At 40.9% G+C, this 20131-nt stretch overlaps 2 protein-coding genes across 2 annotated transcripts; one reads left to right on the forward strand and one right to left on the reverse strand.

Moving 5' to 3' along the window:
* Positions 1 to 1631: 1631 nt before the first annotated feature.
* Positions 1632 to 5019, reverse strand: fitm2 (fat storage inducing transmembrane protein 2). Its single transcript, XM_018748997.2, has 2 exons — positions 4804 to 5019; positions 1632 to 3238 (listed from the first exon to the last, which is right to left on the reverse strand). The coding sequence occupies exons 1-2, from the start codon at positions 4974 to 4976 to the stop codon at positions 2635 to 2637; spliced, it is 777 nt and encodes a 258-aa protein (XP_018604513.1). The 5' UTR covers positions 4977 to 5019; the 3' UTR covers positions 1632 to 2634.
* A 10423-nt stretch (positions 5020 to 15442) lies between these two features.
* Positions 15443 to 19333, forward strand: r3hdml (R3H domain containing-like). Its single transcript, XM_018749000.2, has 6 exons — positions 15443 to 15530; positions 16257 to 16532; positions 16924 to 17042; positions 17673 to 17775; positions 18589 to 18704; positions 18852 to 19333. Exons 1-6 carry the CDS (start codon positions 15525 to 15527, stop codon positions 18982 to 18984), a joined length of 753 nt encoding a protein of 250 aa, XP_018604516.1. The 5' UTR covers positions 15443 to 15524; the 3' UTR covers positions 18985 to 19333.
* The last annotated feature ends 798 nt before the right edge of the window (positions 19334 to 20131 follow it).

Consider the following 20131-nt stretch of genomic DNA (forward strand, 5'->3'; position numbering starts at 1 on the left):
GTAAATCATTGTATGTTGCTTTCGAGGAAAAAAGATGTCTAAATAAACAAATGTAAATATCATACCCTTAGAGTTGGACCCCACCAAATGTTTCTTCTAGCACTCTGAGTGCTGCAAACAGTACAAGTTTATACAACAGAACAAGACCATAAAAATCCATGGCCATAGAGTAAAAACTTAAGGGATTAAAGAAAAAACTTTAAATGCTACTTTTCAAAATTAATTTTTGATTGAGACTCCCCACATACATAATGTGGAGCACAAACAGGGTGTAGTACACAGTCTGATAGGAAGCGCCTCTTTCTAACAGTCATTAAGCATGTTTCCATACAGAAAACAAGCACAGGCTGGTCATTTTGAGAGCACATATTATGCAAATTTCCACAGCTTTAGTTGCTCCATGTAGACTTTTAGGCAGCAGATGATCAACCAAAGACTGAGAAAGATACTCTCATGTGTCCACTCTAAAATGCTTGGCAGTTCATATCCATTTATATTCATCCGATCACAACAATATAAACAGTTTAGGATTTTTTTTCTTGACTTCAGTGTGTGCATCATTGCTGTTTAGATGTAAGAGTCTGCCAAATAATTCTGGAACAGTTTTGTATGGTTACATGGCATTGGTTTCAAAAGGAGCTGTGCTAATGCCTGCCTAAAACAATATTTTGGACTTCAGCCCTGCCAGAGAACTGCTCGCAGGACTTTCCTGTACTTTATAATGGCGTTTTACTTGTGTGATCTCTATTACCTTGGATAGTAAAATGTACAGTCGTTTTAAAATAGCTGTCTGTGTGAGAAAAGACACACAATCCACGTGGGAAGTTAAAACTGAATACAGGTGCATACTTTGACATTTGACATATCTTTTCCCAATGAGCCATAGTTAAATATGTTTCTGTATTGCCTATGTTATTTCTGCCAATTACGTTTAAACTGATTTCCAGAAGGAAAAAAGTAGAGTACTTAAAAGACTAAACGTGTAACAAATGACATCTAGAGAATTCCTTTTCCCTTTGGACAACAAGCACAGTCTTGAGCTTTGGAAATGCCGTTTTTGGAAACAAATCTCTAAACCTAAACCCCTTTAAGTTAAACCCCAGGCCAGTAAATTCAGTTCTGAATTTCAAGGATTATACTAATCTAAAGATGCAGAAGTAAGTCGAGTTGTTAAAAAGTGGCTATTATACTTTACGATAGTTTTTTATTTGTATTTTTTATTTTTATATTAATAAATATGCATTTATTTTGAGTGCTTTTTATGATGTTTGTTCATAAGCCTTAATTTGTGCAGTTGCCATCAATAACTATAAATAAACGATGAACATTAAACTTCTCTCGCCCACATTGCTTTTTATGGACCTGTAAATAATTACAGTAGCCTGCATGAACTGCTACACACGGTGCAAAGTGAATATATGCCAAGGCAAGCCATGGATGTAAGTAGCTTGAGAATTTAAGATAACTGAATGACTTTGTGTTCTCTGGTATCAAATGACTGTAAGCACAGATTCTCATGGTTTTAATTTCAAGACACTTAAATCATGGCCTTTGATCACAGACAATGATATAAATGATTAAAACACAAAATATTGTTCTGCTTCGTATGAAGTAGATGGTATGAATTTTATTGGTTTCCCCTAAATAATTGACGTGATGTAAATATTATTATTATGACACGCTTTATAATACAAATACCAATGATTTATGCTTAACTGTCAGTTAATGGCTTCAGTTTTCACTGCACACATTTTATGGCCACTAGTTTGTTTTGTTTTTTCCCCAACTTCTCATGTTTGGCAGCAGCTTGGAATTATTAGAGACACATTCTGCGTATTTTTATGTATTCCAACAGGACAATAAAATAACACAATGCAACAAGAACAGTGATTCTCAGGGCCCTGATTATAAATCTGAGTTCACTTCAAATATCTCACCTAAGTTAGAATTAAACATTACTTGTGGACAGCATCCTTATAAATATTTTGAGGGAATTTTAAATTAACATTCAGCAACAGTTTTTTTTGTAAAATAAAAAAAGACATGCAGGTATGCAGTTGCATGCTTTTGCTTAGAACAGCTATACTGCAAAAACAACATTGTTGACAGTAAAAACTAATGTACAAACTTAAAACATGTAGTAATGGATTTGGTTTGTGCCAAGAACTTAAACTTGTTTGGAGCTGCATATTCACAGCTCCTGGAATTGATTACATCTGCTAACATAATCAACATAATCCTCCTGTCTTTTAGAAGACAAGCAGGTTTGGGCTTATGTTAGCACAGCACAAAAAGGTCTACATGTCCTAGATTTCTGCAAAATGACTTCTAAAATATTTATAAAAAGTGACTGCTTTATTTGCAGATTGTTACAGTACCTGTATGCATATCCAGTAAATGGAACAATGAAAGGGACAATCAGAATGATCCGTAAATCTCTGGAGGTACAGTGTCAGCATCCCGCTCTCATTTTACACACTAAGGATGACAGCTGTTGGGGACCAAATGGGGACCACAATCTAATCTTGAATGACTGCTGAGGGGGTGACAAATACCAAGAAATGGTCAACGTGGACCCATTAAGGAGGCAGATTGCAGTACATGTAGTGTTGGTATAATTCCAGTGCCACAGGCCTAAGCATGTTGTTTACAAGGTCTCCGTTGAGGAGGAAGGCCTGGTGAGAAAGGGTTTAGGTACCATACCCGGTATGTGATGTACCATGCTACCAGTCCAAAGGCTGTCCCGAAGAGCTTTTGAGTTATGTCATGGAAATACACAGATGTGCACCCAAACATCCAAATCCAAACTGTTACGATGGCATTTAGGGCCACATACAGGAGATCGAGGACAATGCTTGTGCGGCTCTGCCTGCGCATGTCTTCCTTCAGGGAAACCATTGGCACAAGTTCCTCGGCAATCACAAGGGTAGAGTATGATAGAATAAAGGAATGTCCAGAGATATCGTATCCCTCCCATCGGAAACCAGCCTTCTGGCACTCGGCCTTTGACGTAAATTCTCCACGGGAAACCAACGGGGAATGAGACTCAGAGCAGACACCTGTGACATCTTCGATATAAAAGAAGAGCCCAGTGAAGATGTACCAGATGGCTGTAGACACCAGTTGTGAACTAAGCCGCTGGAGCACAAAGCTCCAATGTCTGTTGTGCGAGTTGGAGAGAGCGATGAAAGGGAGCAGCAAGAAAAGGTGCCAGGCCCAGGAGACTTTGACAAAGTACCTGTGAACAACACAAGAACCATGTCATTTTAAGTATACCTGCTTCAGTTTATAAGTTCGAAGACCGGCTGCTGTGGTTACGATGCAACACACATGCATGGAGTCACAATGACAATTTGGAATCTCAATGGCGTCACGACAGCTGGTCTTGGAACTTATTGACTGAACCACATACTAGATACTGGATAGAACTTGATTTTCTCACAATGTTATAACAATAAGGACGATGGCCAGCATGATTCATATTTCAGTAAAAGCTTAATAATATTATACAGCATTGCTCAATTTGTAGGATTTCTGCAATTAATAAAGCTTAATCACAGAAACTCCATGTAATTATGGTCTAAAGACACATACAAATAACCCACTTTAAGGCAACTAATTTTCTTGCTTACTGACAAGGGTAACACAAGCTCAAAGCTAATGTGCACTATGTCTACAAGTAAAATGTATCATCAAAAAGTGGCTGACTGTCAAGATGTTAATCTTTATCCAAAACAGCACAAAACATGCTATTTTGCCATATACAGTATTTTACAAACTTCTGATGAAAGTTATAAGGCAGTTAAGAAGAAGGTATCTAATGTACCCTGTTCTATCTATAGCTTTGACAAGAAATTCATGTCAAAATTAATGAACCCTAGACTTATGTATTACATTTCTGAGAATGTTAGTCTAATATTTATGCTAACATTTCATTTGCAAATTTAATTAGAAATGAATAATTTTTATATTTATTTTGTACATGATTTGATTGTTAAAGCACTATACTACTATTAGCACTATATTTAGCACGCAATCTTGTTTGAAATTAGCAATACCTGAAAAACTGTGCCTTTGACCTTGTGCACATACTGAGTCTAAAATGACCCCTTACACTCTAAATGTGTCTCTGAAGTATGTATATTACAGCAATATGTTACATATATAAACAAAATGTGTATAGCAGAAAATGCCTGAACAGAAGTTGGGACCACAAAAAAAAAAAAAAAAAAAAAAAAAAAAAAAAAAAAAAAACTTTGAACCAAGGACTGTAGAAATGGGGCACTGCACATGCGCGCGCATGCGTCGTCCTTCTCAGCAAAACTGGTAGGAAACATGACAAAAAGAAAGAAATCCACGCTCTAGGAGTTTTAGTTAAAAAAAAACTGCAGCACTTAACCCACTAAAGATACAGGCGACGTGCCGAGAAAATGAAGAAGATAGTCAGATGAGGGCGTAATTCGTCATCCGTACTTATGACACTTCGGACGCCGCCGTTAGTTTGATATTATCAAAATGACTAAGTTTTTTACCACTATGACATTCAGGCACTTAACGTTTTATTAGGTACTTCTTCAGAGTATGTCTTTTCAATGATTCAATGTTATACCCAGAGTGAATCACTCCACACACACTTAGACTTAGAGACTAGTAGTAGTAAGAGTCTCTACCGTCCGACCCGGGCATCATCGACGCTACTTATTCCAATAAAACAAAACCATATTTAATATAATATTATTCGTGTTTCGTATATTATGACTGTGTGTCTAACATGGAGATGCCGCATGAATAATTCCGACTTACACGTTCAGAACATTTTTGCTGTTACTGAAATAGGACTCCGGCACTATGTCGAAATTCTTTATCAGTGATCCCGTGAATGAAATAAAGAGGAAGACGCGCCATAAATTCCGGCGGACGGCCGTTATCTTCCAAAAGGCCACCAGTTTTTTCACTAATATATTTAAGGCTTCCATAGCGACTACAACCCTTTGAAATAGAAGCAGGCTCGCGAGTGCAGCGATGGAAGACGATGATTGGTTAAACTTTGACACGGTTACAGTTCCTAGCCAATGAGGAAAGACTTTGAGTCACTGGGCGTAATTTTACTAAACAATGAGGGGTGGCTGTTTTCCTCTCAATGTGACACAGTGTGACACAATGTGACCTGTCATCCTGGGGAGGCCCGCGCTGCTACATGTCAGGACAAATGCGTTTGACATTGTGTGTCCACATTTATTACAGAAACAATCAGCACATGCTGGACATGCTCTTACACTGACGAACTGCCTTCATTTGTCGTCAGGAGTAACTTTTCCACTCAGTGAGAGCTTCTGTGACCTGTCAATGTGCCAAACTTCAGAGGATCACAAGTTATCTGGACGCATGCAATTCTTCTCCATCTCAGTTGCATTGCTCAGTGTCAATGTTTGTTGTTCCTTTATTTTTACCTTTCCTCATTAGCAAGAGTCATGTCATGTCATGTCATCGTCCGAACCGCTTGTCCCACACAGGGTCGCGGGGAGCCAGAGCCTAACCTGGCAACACAGGGCGTAAGGCTGGAGGGGGAGGGGACACACCTAGGACAGGACGCCAGTCCGTCGCAAGGCACCCCAAGCAGGACTCAAACCCCAAACCCACCGAAGAGCAGGACCAGGACCGACCCACTGCGCCACCGCCCCCCCTCATCAGCAAGAGTTTGCATCAAAACTATAAAATAAGCTTATCTAAAAATGTATGTGACTCATTAGAATAAGAAAGAATTACTGTATTCATAAACAAAATACTAAATATAAGTACACACACATTGTCCGAAACCGTTCGTTAGCCAGAGCCTAACCTGGCAACATAGGGTGCAAGGCTGGAGGGGGAGGGGACACACCCAGGACAGGATGCCAGTCTGCCACAAGGCACCCCAAGTAGGGCTTGAACCCCAGACCTACCGGAGAGCAGGCCCTGGACAAACCCACTGTGCCCCCCTCTAAATATAAGTAAATATATAAAAATGTATTGTGTTTTAATGGAAAGAGTTGTCTGGTGGACAATGGAAATTTCTGTGTGAATGTTGTGTGTTTATAATACAGTAAACAAACACTGGTGGATTTTGCAATGCTGTGTTATAAACTTTCAACATTGAGTTCCACTACATCATAGATGTGAAATAGGGTCTGCTGCTAAAAGTAGTGGCATGTATTATTTGGAAGTACTTTTCTTAATAACGCAATTGATATGCTGGAATTGTCCTTGCAATTTTACAGGCGAATTATGCAAACATGCAGTGAGATTTGTACAGTGGTAAGTGTCCCTGTAGTAAGGATGTGCAGACAGCAGATGGAAGTGTAACACTCTATGAAAGAGGTAATGTCAGCTGTCACACGTGGACAGGGCTGGTCGTATGGGGTCCTGGTCTCTCGCCCTCTGGTCTTCTGTTTCAGTTGACCTCTAAATTATGCAGCCTTAATCAGTATTTTCAATGAATGCATTATACACTTCAAATGACCAAACTGAATGTGCTTGCACACACCTCAGCACTTGGACGACTCTAATAATGAAATTTATTTTTTATTAATTAAAGCCAGTCAGAATAAATTGATGATTTATTTCATTTAGGTCATTTATCCTTTATTATTTAATTGTTCAGAAAGGATTATATAAGATTGGTCATTTTAAATAATGCACGTTTTTTAAAAAACTGTTTATATCTTTACTCCGTTTGAACAGTTAGGCCTATTCCTTGATTAATACTTCAGTTTTAAGTGATTGAAAAATAACCAAAACTTACTAAATGAGGAAATGAATACTGACTAACATGGTTTGAAATGTGCAAGCCATTAAGTCAAAAACTTTGTCAAGGCCATGTAATAAAGTGCTTAACTAGATAAAAACCACCATACCCTACAATCTGTGAACTGTACTATTCATGGTATTGCAGCATTACTACAGTACATGTTGTGCTGTAGGTAGCGTGATAGTTAAGGACACAGACTTCCAGACTCACATCCCACAAAAGGGTGAAGCATGGCACAGTATTTCACCTGAATTACTCAAATGACTGTAATTATATAAGATTATAAGACTGTAACCCACTTTCTATGATAGCACCAGTTAATTCAATATAATTATTGGAATCATATCACCACTTTATTATTGGTTTGCTTCAGGTCTGCTGTATGAAAGCAGACGTCTTAAGGCTGAGACATCACTCCATAAACGGACAAAGAAGTTTGCTCCTCTGCCAAAGATCTGCTTATAAACCAATATACAGAAATGTATGTAATATTTAGAAAGAGTGTCTTCAAACTGTGGACTTAATACTGTTTATGCAGTTCATTTCCTACCAGGAATTAAAAGCCAAGATAGACAGTGGATAAACCGCGGCTGTTTTTCCAAATGTATCACCAGAAATGAAATTTATAAGCACGCCTCACATTTGGCTGCTGTTTTAACTGTTGTGCCTTCAGCAATCATGCCAGACTATACAGTCTGAACTGAGGTGAAATACTCATGTTTTGAGAGAGATGTTGAAGGTTTTCAATAACGTCTGGACCTGCAGCCATGCACTGGAAATGAGTGAACTGATGGAGGTTAATTTGGCTGTTCCCATTGTTTAATATTCCAGTAAAGCGTGTTCAGTTTGGTCTTGGGTTCCGTGCATTCCTTTCCACTTTTAATTTTTAGCATATTGTGATATTGTGAGGGGGGTGCGGTGGCGCAGTGGGTTGGGCCACAGTCCTGCTCTCCGGTGGGTCTGGGGTTCGAGTCCCGCTTGGGGTGCCTTGCGACGGACTGGCGTCCCGTCCTGGGTGTGTCCCCTCCCCCCTCCGGCCTTACGCCCTGCGTTACCGGGTAGGCTCCGGTTCCCCGTGACCCCGTATGGGACAAGCGGTTCTGAAAGTGTGTGTGTGTTTGTGATATTGTGAGACGGCTGAACGAGAGAAGCCGAGAGTGGGCGGGTAGCGCCTAGTGCGTTATCTGTTATTGTTAATAAACCAAACGAAAGCAGATAAGAGTAACTACTAAGAAGGCTAGATGAGAAAACTAGACACCATCACTGCGAATCTTACTTCATTTTCACACTCTTCAAGTGGTCAGTGTGTCTGCATGAGCCCAAAATACGGTGCTGCGTGAAGGTGTGTGAACCCCTCGTGTTACTTAGTTTTACCACAAAAAGGTTATTTAATGAGAATCGGTGCTTCTCGTGTGACGTAATAAGTGTGTAATGACCGATCCCATATGTTGTGTTAGAGGAGATCGTGTGTGTAGTAGAAACACGCAAGTAGTGCAGGTGTAAAAATAAGTGAACCCCAAGTTGCACTGATTAAACACAGTAGGGAAGCAGAATCAGGTGTCGAAATCATTTATACATTTTATACGTTTATTTTAAGATTTAATGTTTAAATTTTATACGTTTATTTTAATACGTCATACAAGAATAATGACCATCCCTTGAGGTTTCACATACTTTTCTACAGCACTGTATGGAAGAAGTCCTGCATTCTGGGATGTGCTCTGTACCATCTGTCCATCAAAACCTGATGCAATGGAATATAAATGTAAATGTAATACTTGGCTCTTGGCCTGAAGTAAGGCTGAATGGCACAGCTTCCGTCTTTAATTTATAATCAAATAACCTGTGAGGGCTCTTCAAACATATGTGCAGCAACCTGTTACTGCGACGACCTTCCTTTGCAAAGCAAAGAAGACTGAAGACGCACCAGGCACAACATTTCCTTTGGGCTGTTAAAGAAATGTTGATGCTCCATCCACTGCTTGGAGTAGGGGTTGAGGATGGGTTCCACCGAAGGTTTCCAGAACATCACTGCAGGCTACCTGATGTGGAAGTCTGATGTGTCCCTGGGTTGGCGCAGGACAGAGTCGGCTCCAGGGAGGTTCTCTCAATAACTTTCCATCTGTGCTCCCTATTTCTGGTCCTCGCCAGCACTGGACCACATTGCCAGAATGTCTGCAGGACCCTGTCCAAAGTTTCAGATTCAGTGTAATATTTGTTCAACTGTTTCGGGCCTAAATGACTTTAGGGACATAGTTTCGGAATCACTTATAAAGGTATGATTGTATATTTCGAATAGCAGGTATGTAAGACTGTAACAACACACTTCTATGTCTGTTAAATTGTCAGCGCCTGTCTGTATCCTAATAGAATGGATATGTTTGCGAGGAGCCATGGTAATCAGGACACCCACATTTCCTAGCCGTACTGCCAAGATTAATGCAGTCTGTTTTAGTGGATAGAAAAAGTAATTCTTTCAAATAAATACTGCTCTGATTTTGTATTTGTTTACTCGGTAAAAAAACGTAGCGAATATATTTATAATAGAAATTTCCTCTCATCTGACTCCGAGCTCCATCACAAAGGAATCCAGACTCAGCAGCATCCTGGAATATTAACAGTTGCAGGGTGAAAAACGGAACTAGGCGTTGGTTCTGAAAGACACACAGAGCTTCTTGGAACAGCATCTATCTGAGTGATGCGGTCGTGGAGCTCCCCCGGACCCATAATTTCCTTGCCAAAACATCTGGCTGTCTTCAACAGAAGCGTCACACGGCTGGCTGCGAAAGAGGGAGACGGCTGAAGTTCAGTACCGGTTGGGAAGTTTAATAGATTTCTTGGAAACGTTTATTTTACGTCCTGCGAGCGTAAACAGAAGGCATGTTTTTTTGCAGGCAGTTTCTCGCACAGTCGCCATGGATCTGACACTGCAGGGTCATGGTGAGCTTCTGTGTGTAAAGACACAGTGTCTAGACTAAGACAAGTAGTGTCATATTGTCGGTGCTGTGCTTGCAGCTGGGATGATTGAATGCGGCGCATCCTTCTACTTAGTCTTGGTCTTCTACTTGGTCTCCTTATTTCTTTTCATTATGCTCCAGTTAAGTTCTTTGTATCCCATTTTGCACCTTTTTATTCAAGGTCTTCTCCTAATGGAAGTGCTGCAGTACATGAAATTTGATTATCTTCTGTTTGTATTTTATTTCATTTTTTCTTTTTTTTCCCCAAACTTTATTACAGCAACTTGAGTCAGATTAAAAATACTCAACACCAAAAAAGAAAACGTAAATCAAAAATCTCTCTGCAGTGCTTAGCGCCTAAGAGTACCTAATACACCTGACATACTCTGTGAAAGAGCATTTACAGCCTGTTTTAGTTGTACTACGGCTCCTCCATCCCGGTAATATTCTGGTCGAAGCTCCGTGACCTATTAGACAGAACGACGGAATGACGACAAGCGCTTCTGTTATCCGCGCGTTTCCTTGAGTTCCCCGGAACACCCTAAGCAAATCGTCTAACTGCTGCCCCGTTCATCCGCTGTACGTTGTGACATCACTATGTCAATTTGTTTCCTCGCTGCCAAAACAAAGTCACGGGCTTTGCTGACTTGAGAAATTGGTCGTTCAAACAGCGGCGTTTGGAGTGTCGGAGTCAGTGACGAACTTTGTACAAAGATATACGTTGTTCTCCCATTTCCCAGAAAAGAGAGGGAAATTTGACTTTAAACAAATGGTATTCGTGTTCCTCCTCAATACTGTCCTACCTTGGAAGGCGATTGCTGGCCAGTTCCCGAAAGTCACATTCAGTGCGGAAAACACGCTGAAACTCAACTTACCTGTCCATACGCCTTCTGAATTATTCAGCCTTTTTAATGGACCCAGCAAACTGCAGAATAACAGTTCACTTGCAATATATATAGAACCACACACACACACACACACACACTCTCAGAAACTGCTTGTCCCAAGCAGGGTCGTGGTGAGCCAGAGCCTAACCCAGCAACACAGGGCACAAGGCTGGAGGGGAAGGGGACACACCCAGGGTGGGATGCCAGTCCATCACAAGGCACCCAAGTGGGACTCAAACCCCAGACCCGCCAGAGAGCAGGACCCGGCCAAACCTGCCGCACCACCATGTCCCTCATGTATATATAGAGGTATTTGCGTTAAAATGTTGCAAACATAATTTTGAATATGGCATGGTCTCTCATGTGCTTGGAAATTGTCATTGATTTTAGAAGCTTTGAGAGGTCAATCCATAAGACACATACAAGAACCAGTGCTTATAATAGCTATAGTTAGACAGCTAGTCAAAAAAATAGCTTTTGAGCTTTTTCACTGTCCAGGCCATTCCATAATCCCCCCCCCCCAATGCAGCCATGGAGTTCTGTCTTTTTTCATATCATGTCTGCGCACATCCCTTAATTCCACGTCTTTCCATAATTCGATATATAGCAGAAATATTATCATGGTTTCAGAAGTGGTGTGACTGGTACAATATATGTTCTTTCCATGTAATATGCAATATATTCCACGTGGTTTGCTGCTAATCTGCAGTTTAAACACAGATGCTTTACCTTCATTTCGACAGCAAAAATCTACTAAACAGATAGGAACCAAGGTTCTTGCAAACATCACGCTTTTATTTTGTTTATTATGTTCTTCATGAAGAGACTATCCTGAATGTAACATATCTGAAACCAGCAAGCAATAGTGTTTTACATAATTTATGTTCCGAAGTTTCTTTAAATAAAATGTAATAAAATATAATTTACTCAGTAAAATCTACATACAGTACAAGGTTTTGCTGTTTCGGCTTTTATTACTACAATTTCGTCATGTATGTAATAGTGTTACACTTGTTTTATTTAACATTTACTGCATAAAAGCTGTTAATGTACAAAATTCTGAAAATGTACAGAAATATGACCATACAACAAATCACAGACACACACACACACACACACACACACACACACACACACACACACACACACACCATCTGAAACCGCTTGTCCCATACGGGGTCATGGTGAACCGGAGCCTAACCCGACAACACAGGGCATATGGCTGAAGGGGGAGGGGACACACCCAGGATGGGACGCCGGTCCATCGCAAGGCACACCAAGGGGGACTCAAACTCCAGACCCACCAGAGAGTAGGACCCTGGGCCAACCCACTGTGCCACCATGCAACTGCACCCCCCCCATACAAGAAATAAGAAGTGAAATTTCCCATATAGATAAATTAAAGGTTACCAAATCAATATATGGTAGTTGGAATGAGTGATAATGAATGAAATGAAATAATGAGAAGCAAGTGAATGAAAAGACAATGAAAAGCAAATGAAAATGACAAAAATGTTAAACATCTTCTACTGTATTACCTGCAGCCCATAGTTGCACTAAACAGGTCTGGGTCGGCCGGCTTTGCTTTGTATAATATGGTGGAGATGTCTATTACTGTTGAAAACTTCTTGCTCAAATGCAGAGTGGTAAAATAAAGGCCTGACGTTTTTTCAATAACTTAGGGCCTCAGTGCATAAAAACCGAAAACCCTGTAATAAGATGTTCTGATCAGATGTCCCCCATTAATCTTAAGTTTGCCTTGTAGCTGTTTAATATTTTTAAGAATTATTACTGCTGGTATTGGATTTAAGGACCTACAGCAAATAGAGTATAGACTTTCTTTCCCTTTGCCGTCTAGGCATTCTTTTGGCCAGGTCATTAAAACTTGCATTCACGTTAGTTACAGGCTGTGGAGAAAATTTGTGAAGTTTATTTTTACATATACCTCTTTTTTTTCATTCAGACAGAATGCTTCATGGTCTGGCATTCATTTTTTTGCTTGTCAGATTCTTCACATTCAAGAAAAGTACTGTAAGGAGCTCATGAATCAAAAGGTGTCACACAACAGTTAATTGGTGGTGGGTCCTGGGTTGTGTACCTTAACATTTGTTTCAAGGCCCAGATATTTGAAATGATATTTGATAATTTTGAAATAAATCCATAGAATATGCTACTCCATAAATTTTAGATTTTGCAATATTTTTTATTTTATATATTCATGCAATTATGCAATAATTTTAATGGTTCCCAGTAATATTTTCTTTGGTTCAAATCAACGGAATCTGAAAAAGTTATAAACATGTAAATCAATTTATGCAACACCTTTTTAGTAAAAACAGTACATCTTTATTTTTAAAAAATCCAGTTGAATGGATGTAAATGTCATGAAAAGGCAAGCCATGTCTAAAGGGCATGTTATGCCCATTGTGATGCTTTGGATACAGTTCATCACCTTCCAGGCCAAACATATGATGAGAAATCAGCTGGAACCATGGGTATGGTATACATAATAATAACTCAGTCTAAAATGTACTGATGAGGTCATGTGAAACACTTAGACATTAAACCAGATGTAGCTGTCTCTCATAACCACTCAGAGATGTGGGTGTTGGTTTACTTAAGTGCTCCAGTCACTCAAGATGGGATGATTTGAGGATTTGGGGGATGAAGAGGCACAGAGAACACACATGGAAGAGGTAAAGAAAAGACAGGAACTTAGAGGTAGTAAACACAGGGCAGAGCAAATTCATTTAGGTAGGGATTGTGACATGCACTATTTGAGATCCCACAATCTCCCTGGGGACAGTCTCTCTTTCAAAGTCCTGGCTGGTTCATTGGTTGGTTCAACTGCTTTATATTGACAGCAGGTGTGCTGATTTCTGTCAGGTACCTCCAAACGGGGTACTCTGGTTGCTACTGCGGGTATTGCTCCCAACGATCATGACACTGTCTTGCCAAATATAATGTAGTAGTCACAAACAGTACTCAAGAAAAGAATCATTTCCAAAAATAATTACTCAAGCAAGAGTATTTGCCCAAAAATCTGCTTGATCATCAGGGCAAAAAACTAAAAAAAAATGTGCCAAGTTGCTTTTTAAAAAAACTTAGCAGCTTAATTAGGCAGTTTTAACTCATGGCAAAATATATCTATATATTTTTTCAATAACTTTAATCTGCTGTTCAATTAAAATGAGATATTACTAGTAAAACATACAAAATAAATACAAAAGAAATAAAGGACCACAGTCTGCCAGCTAACCACCTAATTATTCACATTCTATATTCTATTCTATTTTACTCTAATTTGATAGTTTATCTAGCTAGACCGTGGTTCATTCAAGACATAAAAACAGGTTGTGGCAAATCTGTCCCCACTGAAGAAAAACAACTCCATGGCATGATACTGTCACCACCATCCTTCACTGTAAGGATAATGTTTACAGATACAATGTTAGCTTTACCCCACAGATTGCATGTAGAGGTTTTTAGATAAAATTTAATCTTGGTCTTATCTGACAGACACAAAACCTTTTTTTACATTGCTCCTGGGTCACTCTCAAGATTTATTTCAAACTCCATATGTGCTTCAAGATGACTCTTTTTAGTAATGGCATCTGTTGTGCCACCTTTCCTGGTGGAAAAAAGAGTAAGTGAGTTGCAGTGTGCTTTTTGCATAGCCTGGTGGAACACCTGTTGAGAGAAACTGAGGTGAAAAGAGTCAAGTGCCTCAAACCACCTAGTATGAGCTATCAGTTTTAGTGGAAAAATCTATCTTAATGCCAGACTGGTATTCATCAGATAACTGGCTATAAACTGTAGTAGAAATTCCAATATATTAAGAAAATACATTGCTTAATGAGAATTTGACATTTTATGGATTTTCACACTAATTTGAGCATATTTAGCAATTTTTGTTAATTTGACAGATCTTTTTCTTTGGGCAGATTAAAAAATAAAGCAAGTAAAATCAGTTTCTGCATAATTTGCAGGGGTTATGGAGTTCACTTCAATACTGCAGCTTTGATGGTCGTCCAACTTGTCATAGGTCTAGTCCTACCAGGCTTAGCAGTGTTCACTCTGGAGCCAAGCCCTTTCCGCTCACAGTGACTCCAAGCCTTACTGTGCTGTCAGTGCCTGTCGTGTACTTTGGCGTAGCCTGCAGTCTGGGGTATAGTATATTGCACATGGCACCACTTTTCCTCCTTAAGCACTGGTGCTGACCATAGATGTCTTGTCTCTTTATGATTAAAACGCAGATGGTGGAAAGTAAATAATCACATATTATTATTCTTATTATTAGTATTATTATTATTATTATTATTTTGGTAGCTGAAAGTTTTACCGAGTACAACTTTCAGTATTTTACCCATTTACTTTGCAGAGTAGTTTTACTGGAATAATTCAGAGTTTCTAACGGCCCCTTGTATTTTTTTATTCCTTCATTGAATTTCTGTGAATGTCTGCTAATTATTCAAAGTGTTTGCAGATCCCCACCCTGTCTGTTATAGATGCTGATTGTAGATTCAATGTCTGTGAAGCTGGAATGTCCCAGGTTATAATCTCATTTTTCAGAGTTTTTTTCAATTATACACTTTAAAAAGCAAGACATCTGTACATTTTGGATTATTTTACGATGAAAAGAGTGCGGTCTCAACTAGAAAGGCTAGACAGCAGTTTGACAAGAACTGAAAAAGCTTAATCACCTCTGGGGGCAGGGCCTGTGGGGGGTGATGAGAGGAGCGCCAGATGCCCTTGAGGAGCTAAAGAAAGCAGGCTTCCTTCAACCCCTCTGTCATATGCCAGGAGGAGTTGTTTGCGAGGGCCGGTGTTTAAGTGTGAACCTTTTCTCTCCCCTGGTCTCTCTTTCTCCAGATCTGCATTTTGGAAGCACACATGAAGGTATGTGGTGTCTGAGAAAGACAACAGCTGTCTCTCAGTCTTTATTTCTGTCTGCCTGTACTTTAATCTTGGTTAAGGTAGTTTCTTGTAGATAATGCCAATGTTCATTGAGCAATTAAGGCAAACTAAATTATTCACTAATTATTTACTGACATATCTGCTTCTTAAAAGTTGTAAGATGATCTACTATTTTTTCATGAACACTGATAATTAATATTTCAGTCTGAAGTTGTTCATCCAATCTATACAATACATGTTTAAATATTACGTAAAAGGACGTAGCTTTTCAATTAAAAAAAGACACATAAATGTAAGAAAGTTTTTCAGATGATTCTGTAGCTTGAACTGAACACATAAGTGTAAATATTTTGAAAGTCTGCTCTGATAGTGAAAAGAATGGGAACAAAGGCTGAAGTATGAATATTATGTAATATTGTGAACAGAATGACAAATTGTGAGATACTGTTGTTTATGCTGTATAACACCAGATGTTTCCTCCATTGCATTTGTATAAGACCAATGATAGTTTTAATCATTCTGCTCCTTTGGCTATATATGCAGTTTAAATACAATTGTAGTATTTTTTGAAAAATCAGAATTTATCATTTAAATGTCTGCTCAGTGCTTTGTTAAAACAGCAGTATATCACACTGATTTACAGATCTTCTTTGATCTCTGTTTTAAAAATATTGCAGTATTCTTAATAGTTTCCTTCCTGCTTTAAAGCCACTACAAGTCATGCAGACCATCATCCTAACTGGCATCCTGTGGGTGATGCCATTCACTGGATCTGTGGCGGTTCCAGCAAACACCACCGACTGTCCCCGCTCAGTGGCCGCTGGAACCGCGATGGACCGCGAACTGAGGAATCCGCCCGAAGTCAGCATTCCACGGGGCCGACGAAAGCGCTACATTTCCTCGAGAGACATGAGCTCATTGTTGGATTACCACAATCGTGTTCGGTCTCAGGTCTTTCCCCCTGCTGCAAATATGGAATGTATGGTAAGAGTCAAGTTGTATGTTGGACTGCAGGTAACGCTAAAATAATTGTTTTTGTTTGTCATGTGTTCCCCCTCAACGCCTTCTGACTTTTTCAGTAGGTCAGTGTTTAAAATGATCCACGATAACGTCTCTTCCTTAACATTCCCATGCACTTTACAACCATCTTCACGGACAAGATGCTATCTCAGATCTCTGAATTTCTCTGAATAACTGTCCCGTTGTCCCATCACCCCACGTTAAGTGAATTAGAGACAGGGTGCAGTTCCATACTAACATGTGAGAACCATCTGCCGGATGGAGACCTTGGTGCTTGTGGGAATAGAAAGGTCAGTAAAGTTTGAACAGCTGAAGCCCACAGAAGGGTTGACCAGCTGCCCCTCTCTGTGTCCAGGTGTGGGACGAGCGATTGGCCAAGTCAGCAGAGTCCTGGGCCGCTCAGTGTGTGTGGGAACACGGGCCGCCCCATGCCGTGAGATTCATGGGCCAAAACCTGTCCATCAACTCTGGGAGGTAAAACCGTCACTGCTCTTTTTTTCCTTTTTGACTGACTGAAACTCTTTGACACAATGCCTTATAGCTTGGTAACTTCATGTGGGATTCAAAAAAAATTTAAATAAACACAGTTGCCTGGAGCTGTAGCATCAGCACCACAATCAGAAGAAAATAAGCAGAAAAGGTCGAGATATCAATGTTTTAATACACAAAACAGACAGGTGTTTGTTCTCATTTGTGTAAGTTACACACACACACACACACACACACACACACACACTGACTGAAGCTGCTTGTCCCGAGCGGGGTCGCAGTGAGCTGGAGCCTAACCCGGCAACACAGGGTGTAAGGCTGGAGGGGGAGGGGACACACCCTGGATGGAACACCAGTCTATCACAAGGCACTCGAACCCCAGACCTGCCAGAAAACAGGACCCGGCCAAACCCGCTGCACCACCATGCCCCCCGTATATGTTACATTTGCATTCAGTTTATTGTACTTTTCCAGTTAAAGAACCTCACCCATGCTATTGCCCAGCTGGCCTTGCATATTTAAGAGCTCCTGTTACATTTTTATGTGCAATTTGTCTGGAGGAAATGTTTCACTATGATTCGTCTGCAACTGTTTGGCGGTGGTTTCCTCCCACAGGTACCGGTCCGTAGTGGACCTTGTGAGGTCTTGGCATGATGAGAGACATTCCTTCTCTTACCCAGACCAGTGCAGTGGGTCTGTGTGCTCCCATTACACGCAGGTGGGTTTTCCTGTGGTCTCCACACCTCCTTCCCCCTGGCGCACAGGAATGGGTTCTGGCCAAGTGGTGCGAGGCAAAGCAAGCGGTATATGGCCTAGCCGTCAGGACCTAGACTCTTTCCCAGCTGATGATAAAAACACTGCAATAAAAATCAACAAGCTAGAATATTCTTGGATAAACGTTACCTTCAGAACTCTGCATAAAAGCTAACAGACCCAAAGGGGTTGCTGTAAGTGGGATACAGTGCAGTGTTACAAACTGTGAATGATTTTATAGTTTACATTTCCTTGTCTGACGGAGGTGCTTATATTGGCATTTATTTATTTTCTCCAAAGCACCTTAAAACTTCTCGAAAATGAAAGTGCGTTTCACCACCAGACGGACACACCACAGATGCAGACGTGATTCTCGATGCACAGTCAGTTTTTCTGACGTCATTGATTTAAACCTGCATACTTTACATGGGGAGCTGCGCACAGATTTGGCAGCGAGTACAATATTTTATACTTTATTTGTATGATAGTCCGTTTCTCGGGCACTTCCTACATCCGCAAGTCCAAAGACAGGCTGTTGAGGTTCTCCCATAGTGTGTGAGTTCCAGAGAGAGTGTGTGTGTTCCACTGATGTATGGATGAGTGACCCAGTGTAAGTAGTGTATCTAGCAGTGTAAGTCACCACGGTGAATAAGGTGCGTGGGCTGATAACACTACATAGAGCTCATTTGAAGTCGCTTTGGAGAAAAGTGTCTGCTAAATAAATACACTATTTTTATGCCGCTTTCTCAGCCCCAACTAATCCACTGCTGTGTTTCAGATGGTATGGGCCAGCTCCAACCGCATTGGGTGTGCCATCAACAGGTGTTCCAGCATGAATGTGTATGGAAGCACATGGCGACACGTGGTCTTCCTGGTGTGCAACTACTCGGTTAAGTAAGTGAGAGCATCTTGTGTGCATAATGGGGGTCATCGACACTGCAACTCCAGTCTTGCCTGATCACGAAACAAAACTTTGCGACAAATGTCTCTTGTAAGACAGAGATGATGGGGTAAAAAACATCTCTTTTTTCCACCTTGCAGGGGTAACTGGGTCGGAGAGGCACCTTACAAGATCGGACGCCCGTGTTCGGCCTGCCCTCCAAGTTACGGCGGCTCATGCAGCAGGAATCTCTGTTCCTTTAGTTTTAAATCGAACAAGATCGCTTGGTTTTAGGGCGTTCCACGTCGGAGAATACACTATTATATGAGTGTGTGTCATTTTTGCTACCGGCTGCTGTATCTCTCCCCGTTACTGAGCTTGTCCTCTGATTCATGGCAGGTAACACGAAGGCCTTTGGGGAACATCTGCTAGTGAGATTTTTTGTATGAAGACCTACCATGATATTTTTATACAAAAGGTCTGGTGGTGATATTTTTCACATTTTATCTAATATCTTTTCCAGTCCAGTGCTGCAATACCACTATATAAAAGATGGGTGCTTTGTTGTTACGTTAGTTCAATTTGTAATGTTTGCTATTACACTGTCATCTACTGGATTCAGTCAATAAAGCTTTTAGTGTAATTTGTAATCACACACACACACACACACACACACACACACACACACACACACACACACACACACACACTGAACCGCTCTCTCTGAACCGCTTATCCCATACGGGGTCGCGGGGAACCGGAGCCTAACCCAGCAACTCAGGGCGTAAGGCTGGAGGGGGGCACCCAGGACAGGATGCCAGTCTGTCGCAAGGCATCCCAAGGGGGACTCGAACCTCAGACCCACCGGAAAGCAGGACCCAGTCCAACCCACTGCGCCACCACGCCCCCCTGTGTAATCTGTAATCTGTTTTTTTTTTTTTTAAAAAAAAAAACTTTGTAACACACAGTCTGAATCCGCTCATCCCAAAATGGGTCGTGACGAACCAGAGCCTAACCCAGTGGTGCACCCCAGGCCAGGTCCCGCTCTCCAGTGGGTCTGGGGTTCGAGTTCCGCTTGGGGTGCCTTGTGATGGACTGGCGTCTCGTTCTGGGTGTGTCCCCTCCCCCTCCAGCCTTATGCCTTGTGTTGCTGGGTTAGGCTCCGGTTCACCGCGACCCTGCTTGGGCTAAGGGTTTCAGTCGACGTGTGTCTTGTAAGTAAACTAATCCATTGACATGTATAATTTTTTGCACCTCTTATTTGCTATAGACACGTTAGTTTTTCCTGAGGGAACTGGACCCACGATGAGACAAACGGAGACAGACATGCGAGACTTGGTGGCAAATCCCCTGCCATGACTGTCCTGCTCCTTACTGTCAACAAGGAGTCACTGAAATGTGACAGTCATCTCCCACACAAACTCCTGTGCGTATTTATGGC

This window comes from Scleropages formosus, chromosome 19 (genome assembly GCF_900964775.1).
Source record: "Scleropages formosus chromosome 19, fSclFor1.1, whole genome shotgun sequence".
In the NCBI taxonomy this organism is placed as follows: domain Eukaryota; kingdom Metazoa; phylum Chordata; class Actinopteri; order Osteoglossiformes; family Osteoglossidae; genus Scleropages; species Scleropages formosus.

Coding starts and splice junctions, on each gene's coding strand:
- fitm2 (XM_018748997.2), bottom strand. CDS start 4,976: ATGGAAGCCTTAAATATATTAGTGAAAAAACTGGTGGCCTTTTGGAAG. Junction 3,239..4,803: donor AGCAAAAATGTTCTGAACGT/GTAAGTCGGAAT, acceptor TGTTGTTCACAG/GTACTTTGTCAAAGTCTCCT.
- r3hdml (XM_018749000.2), top strand. Junction 17,043..17,672: donor CTGTCCATCAACTCTGGGAG/GTAAAACCGTCA, acceptor TTCCTCCCACAG/GTACCGGTCCGTAGTGGACC. Junction 18,705..18,851: donor GTGTGCAACTACTCGGTTAA/GTAAGTGAGAGC, acceptor TCCACCTTGCAG/GGGTAACTGGGTCGGAGAGG.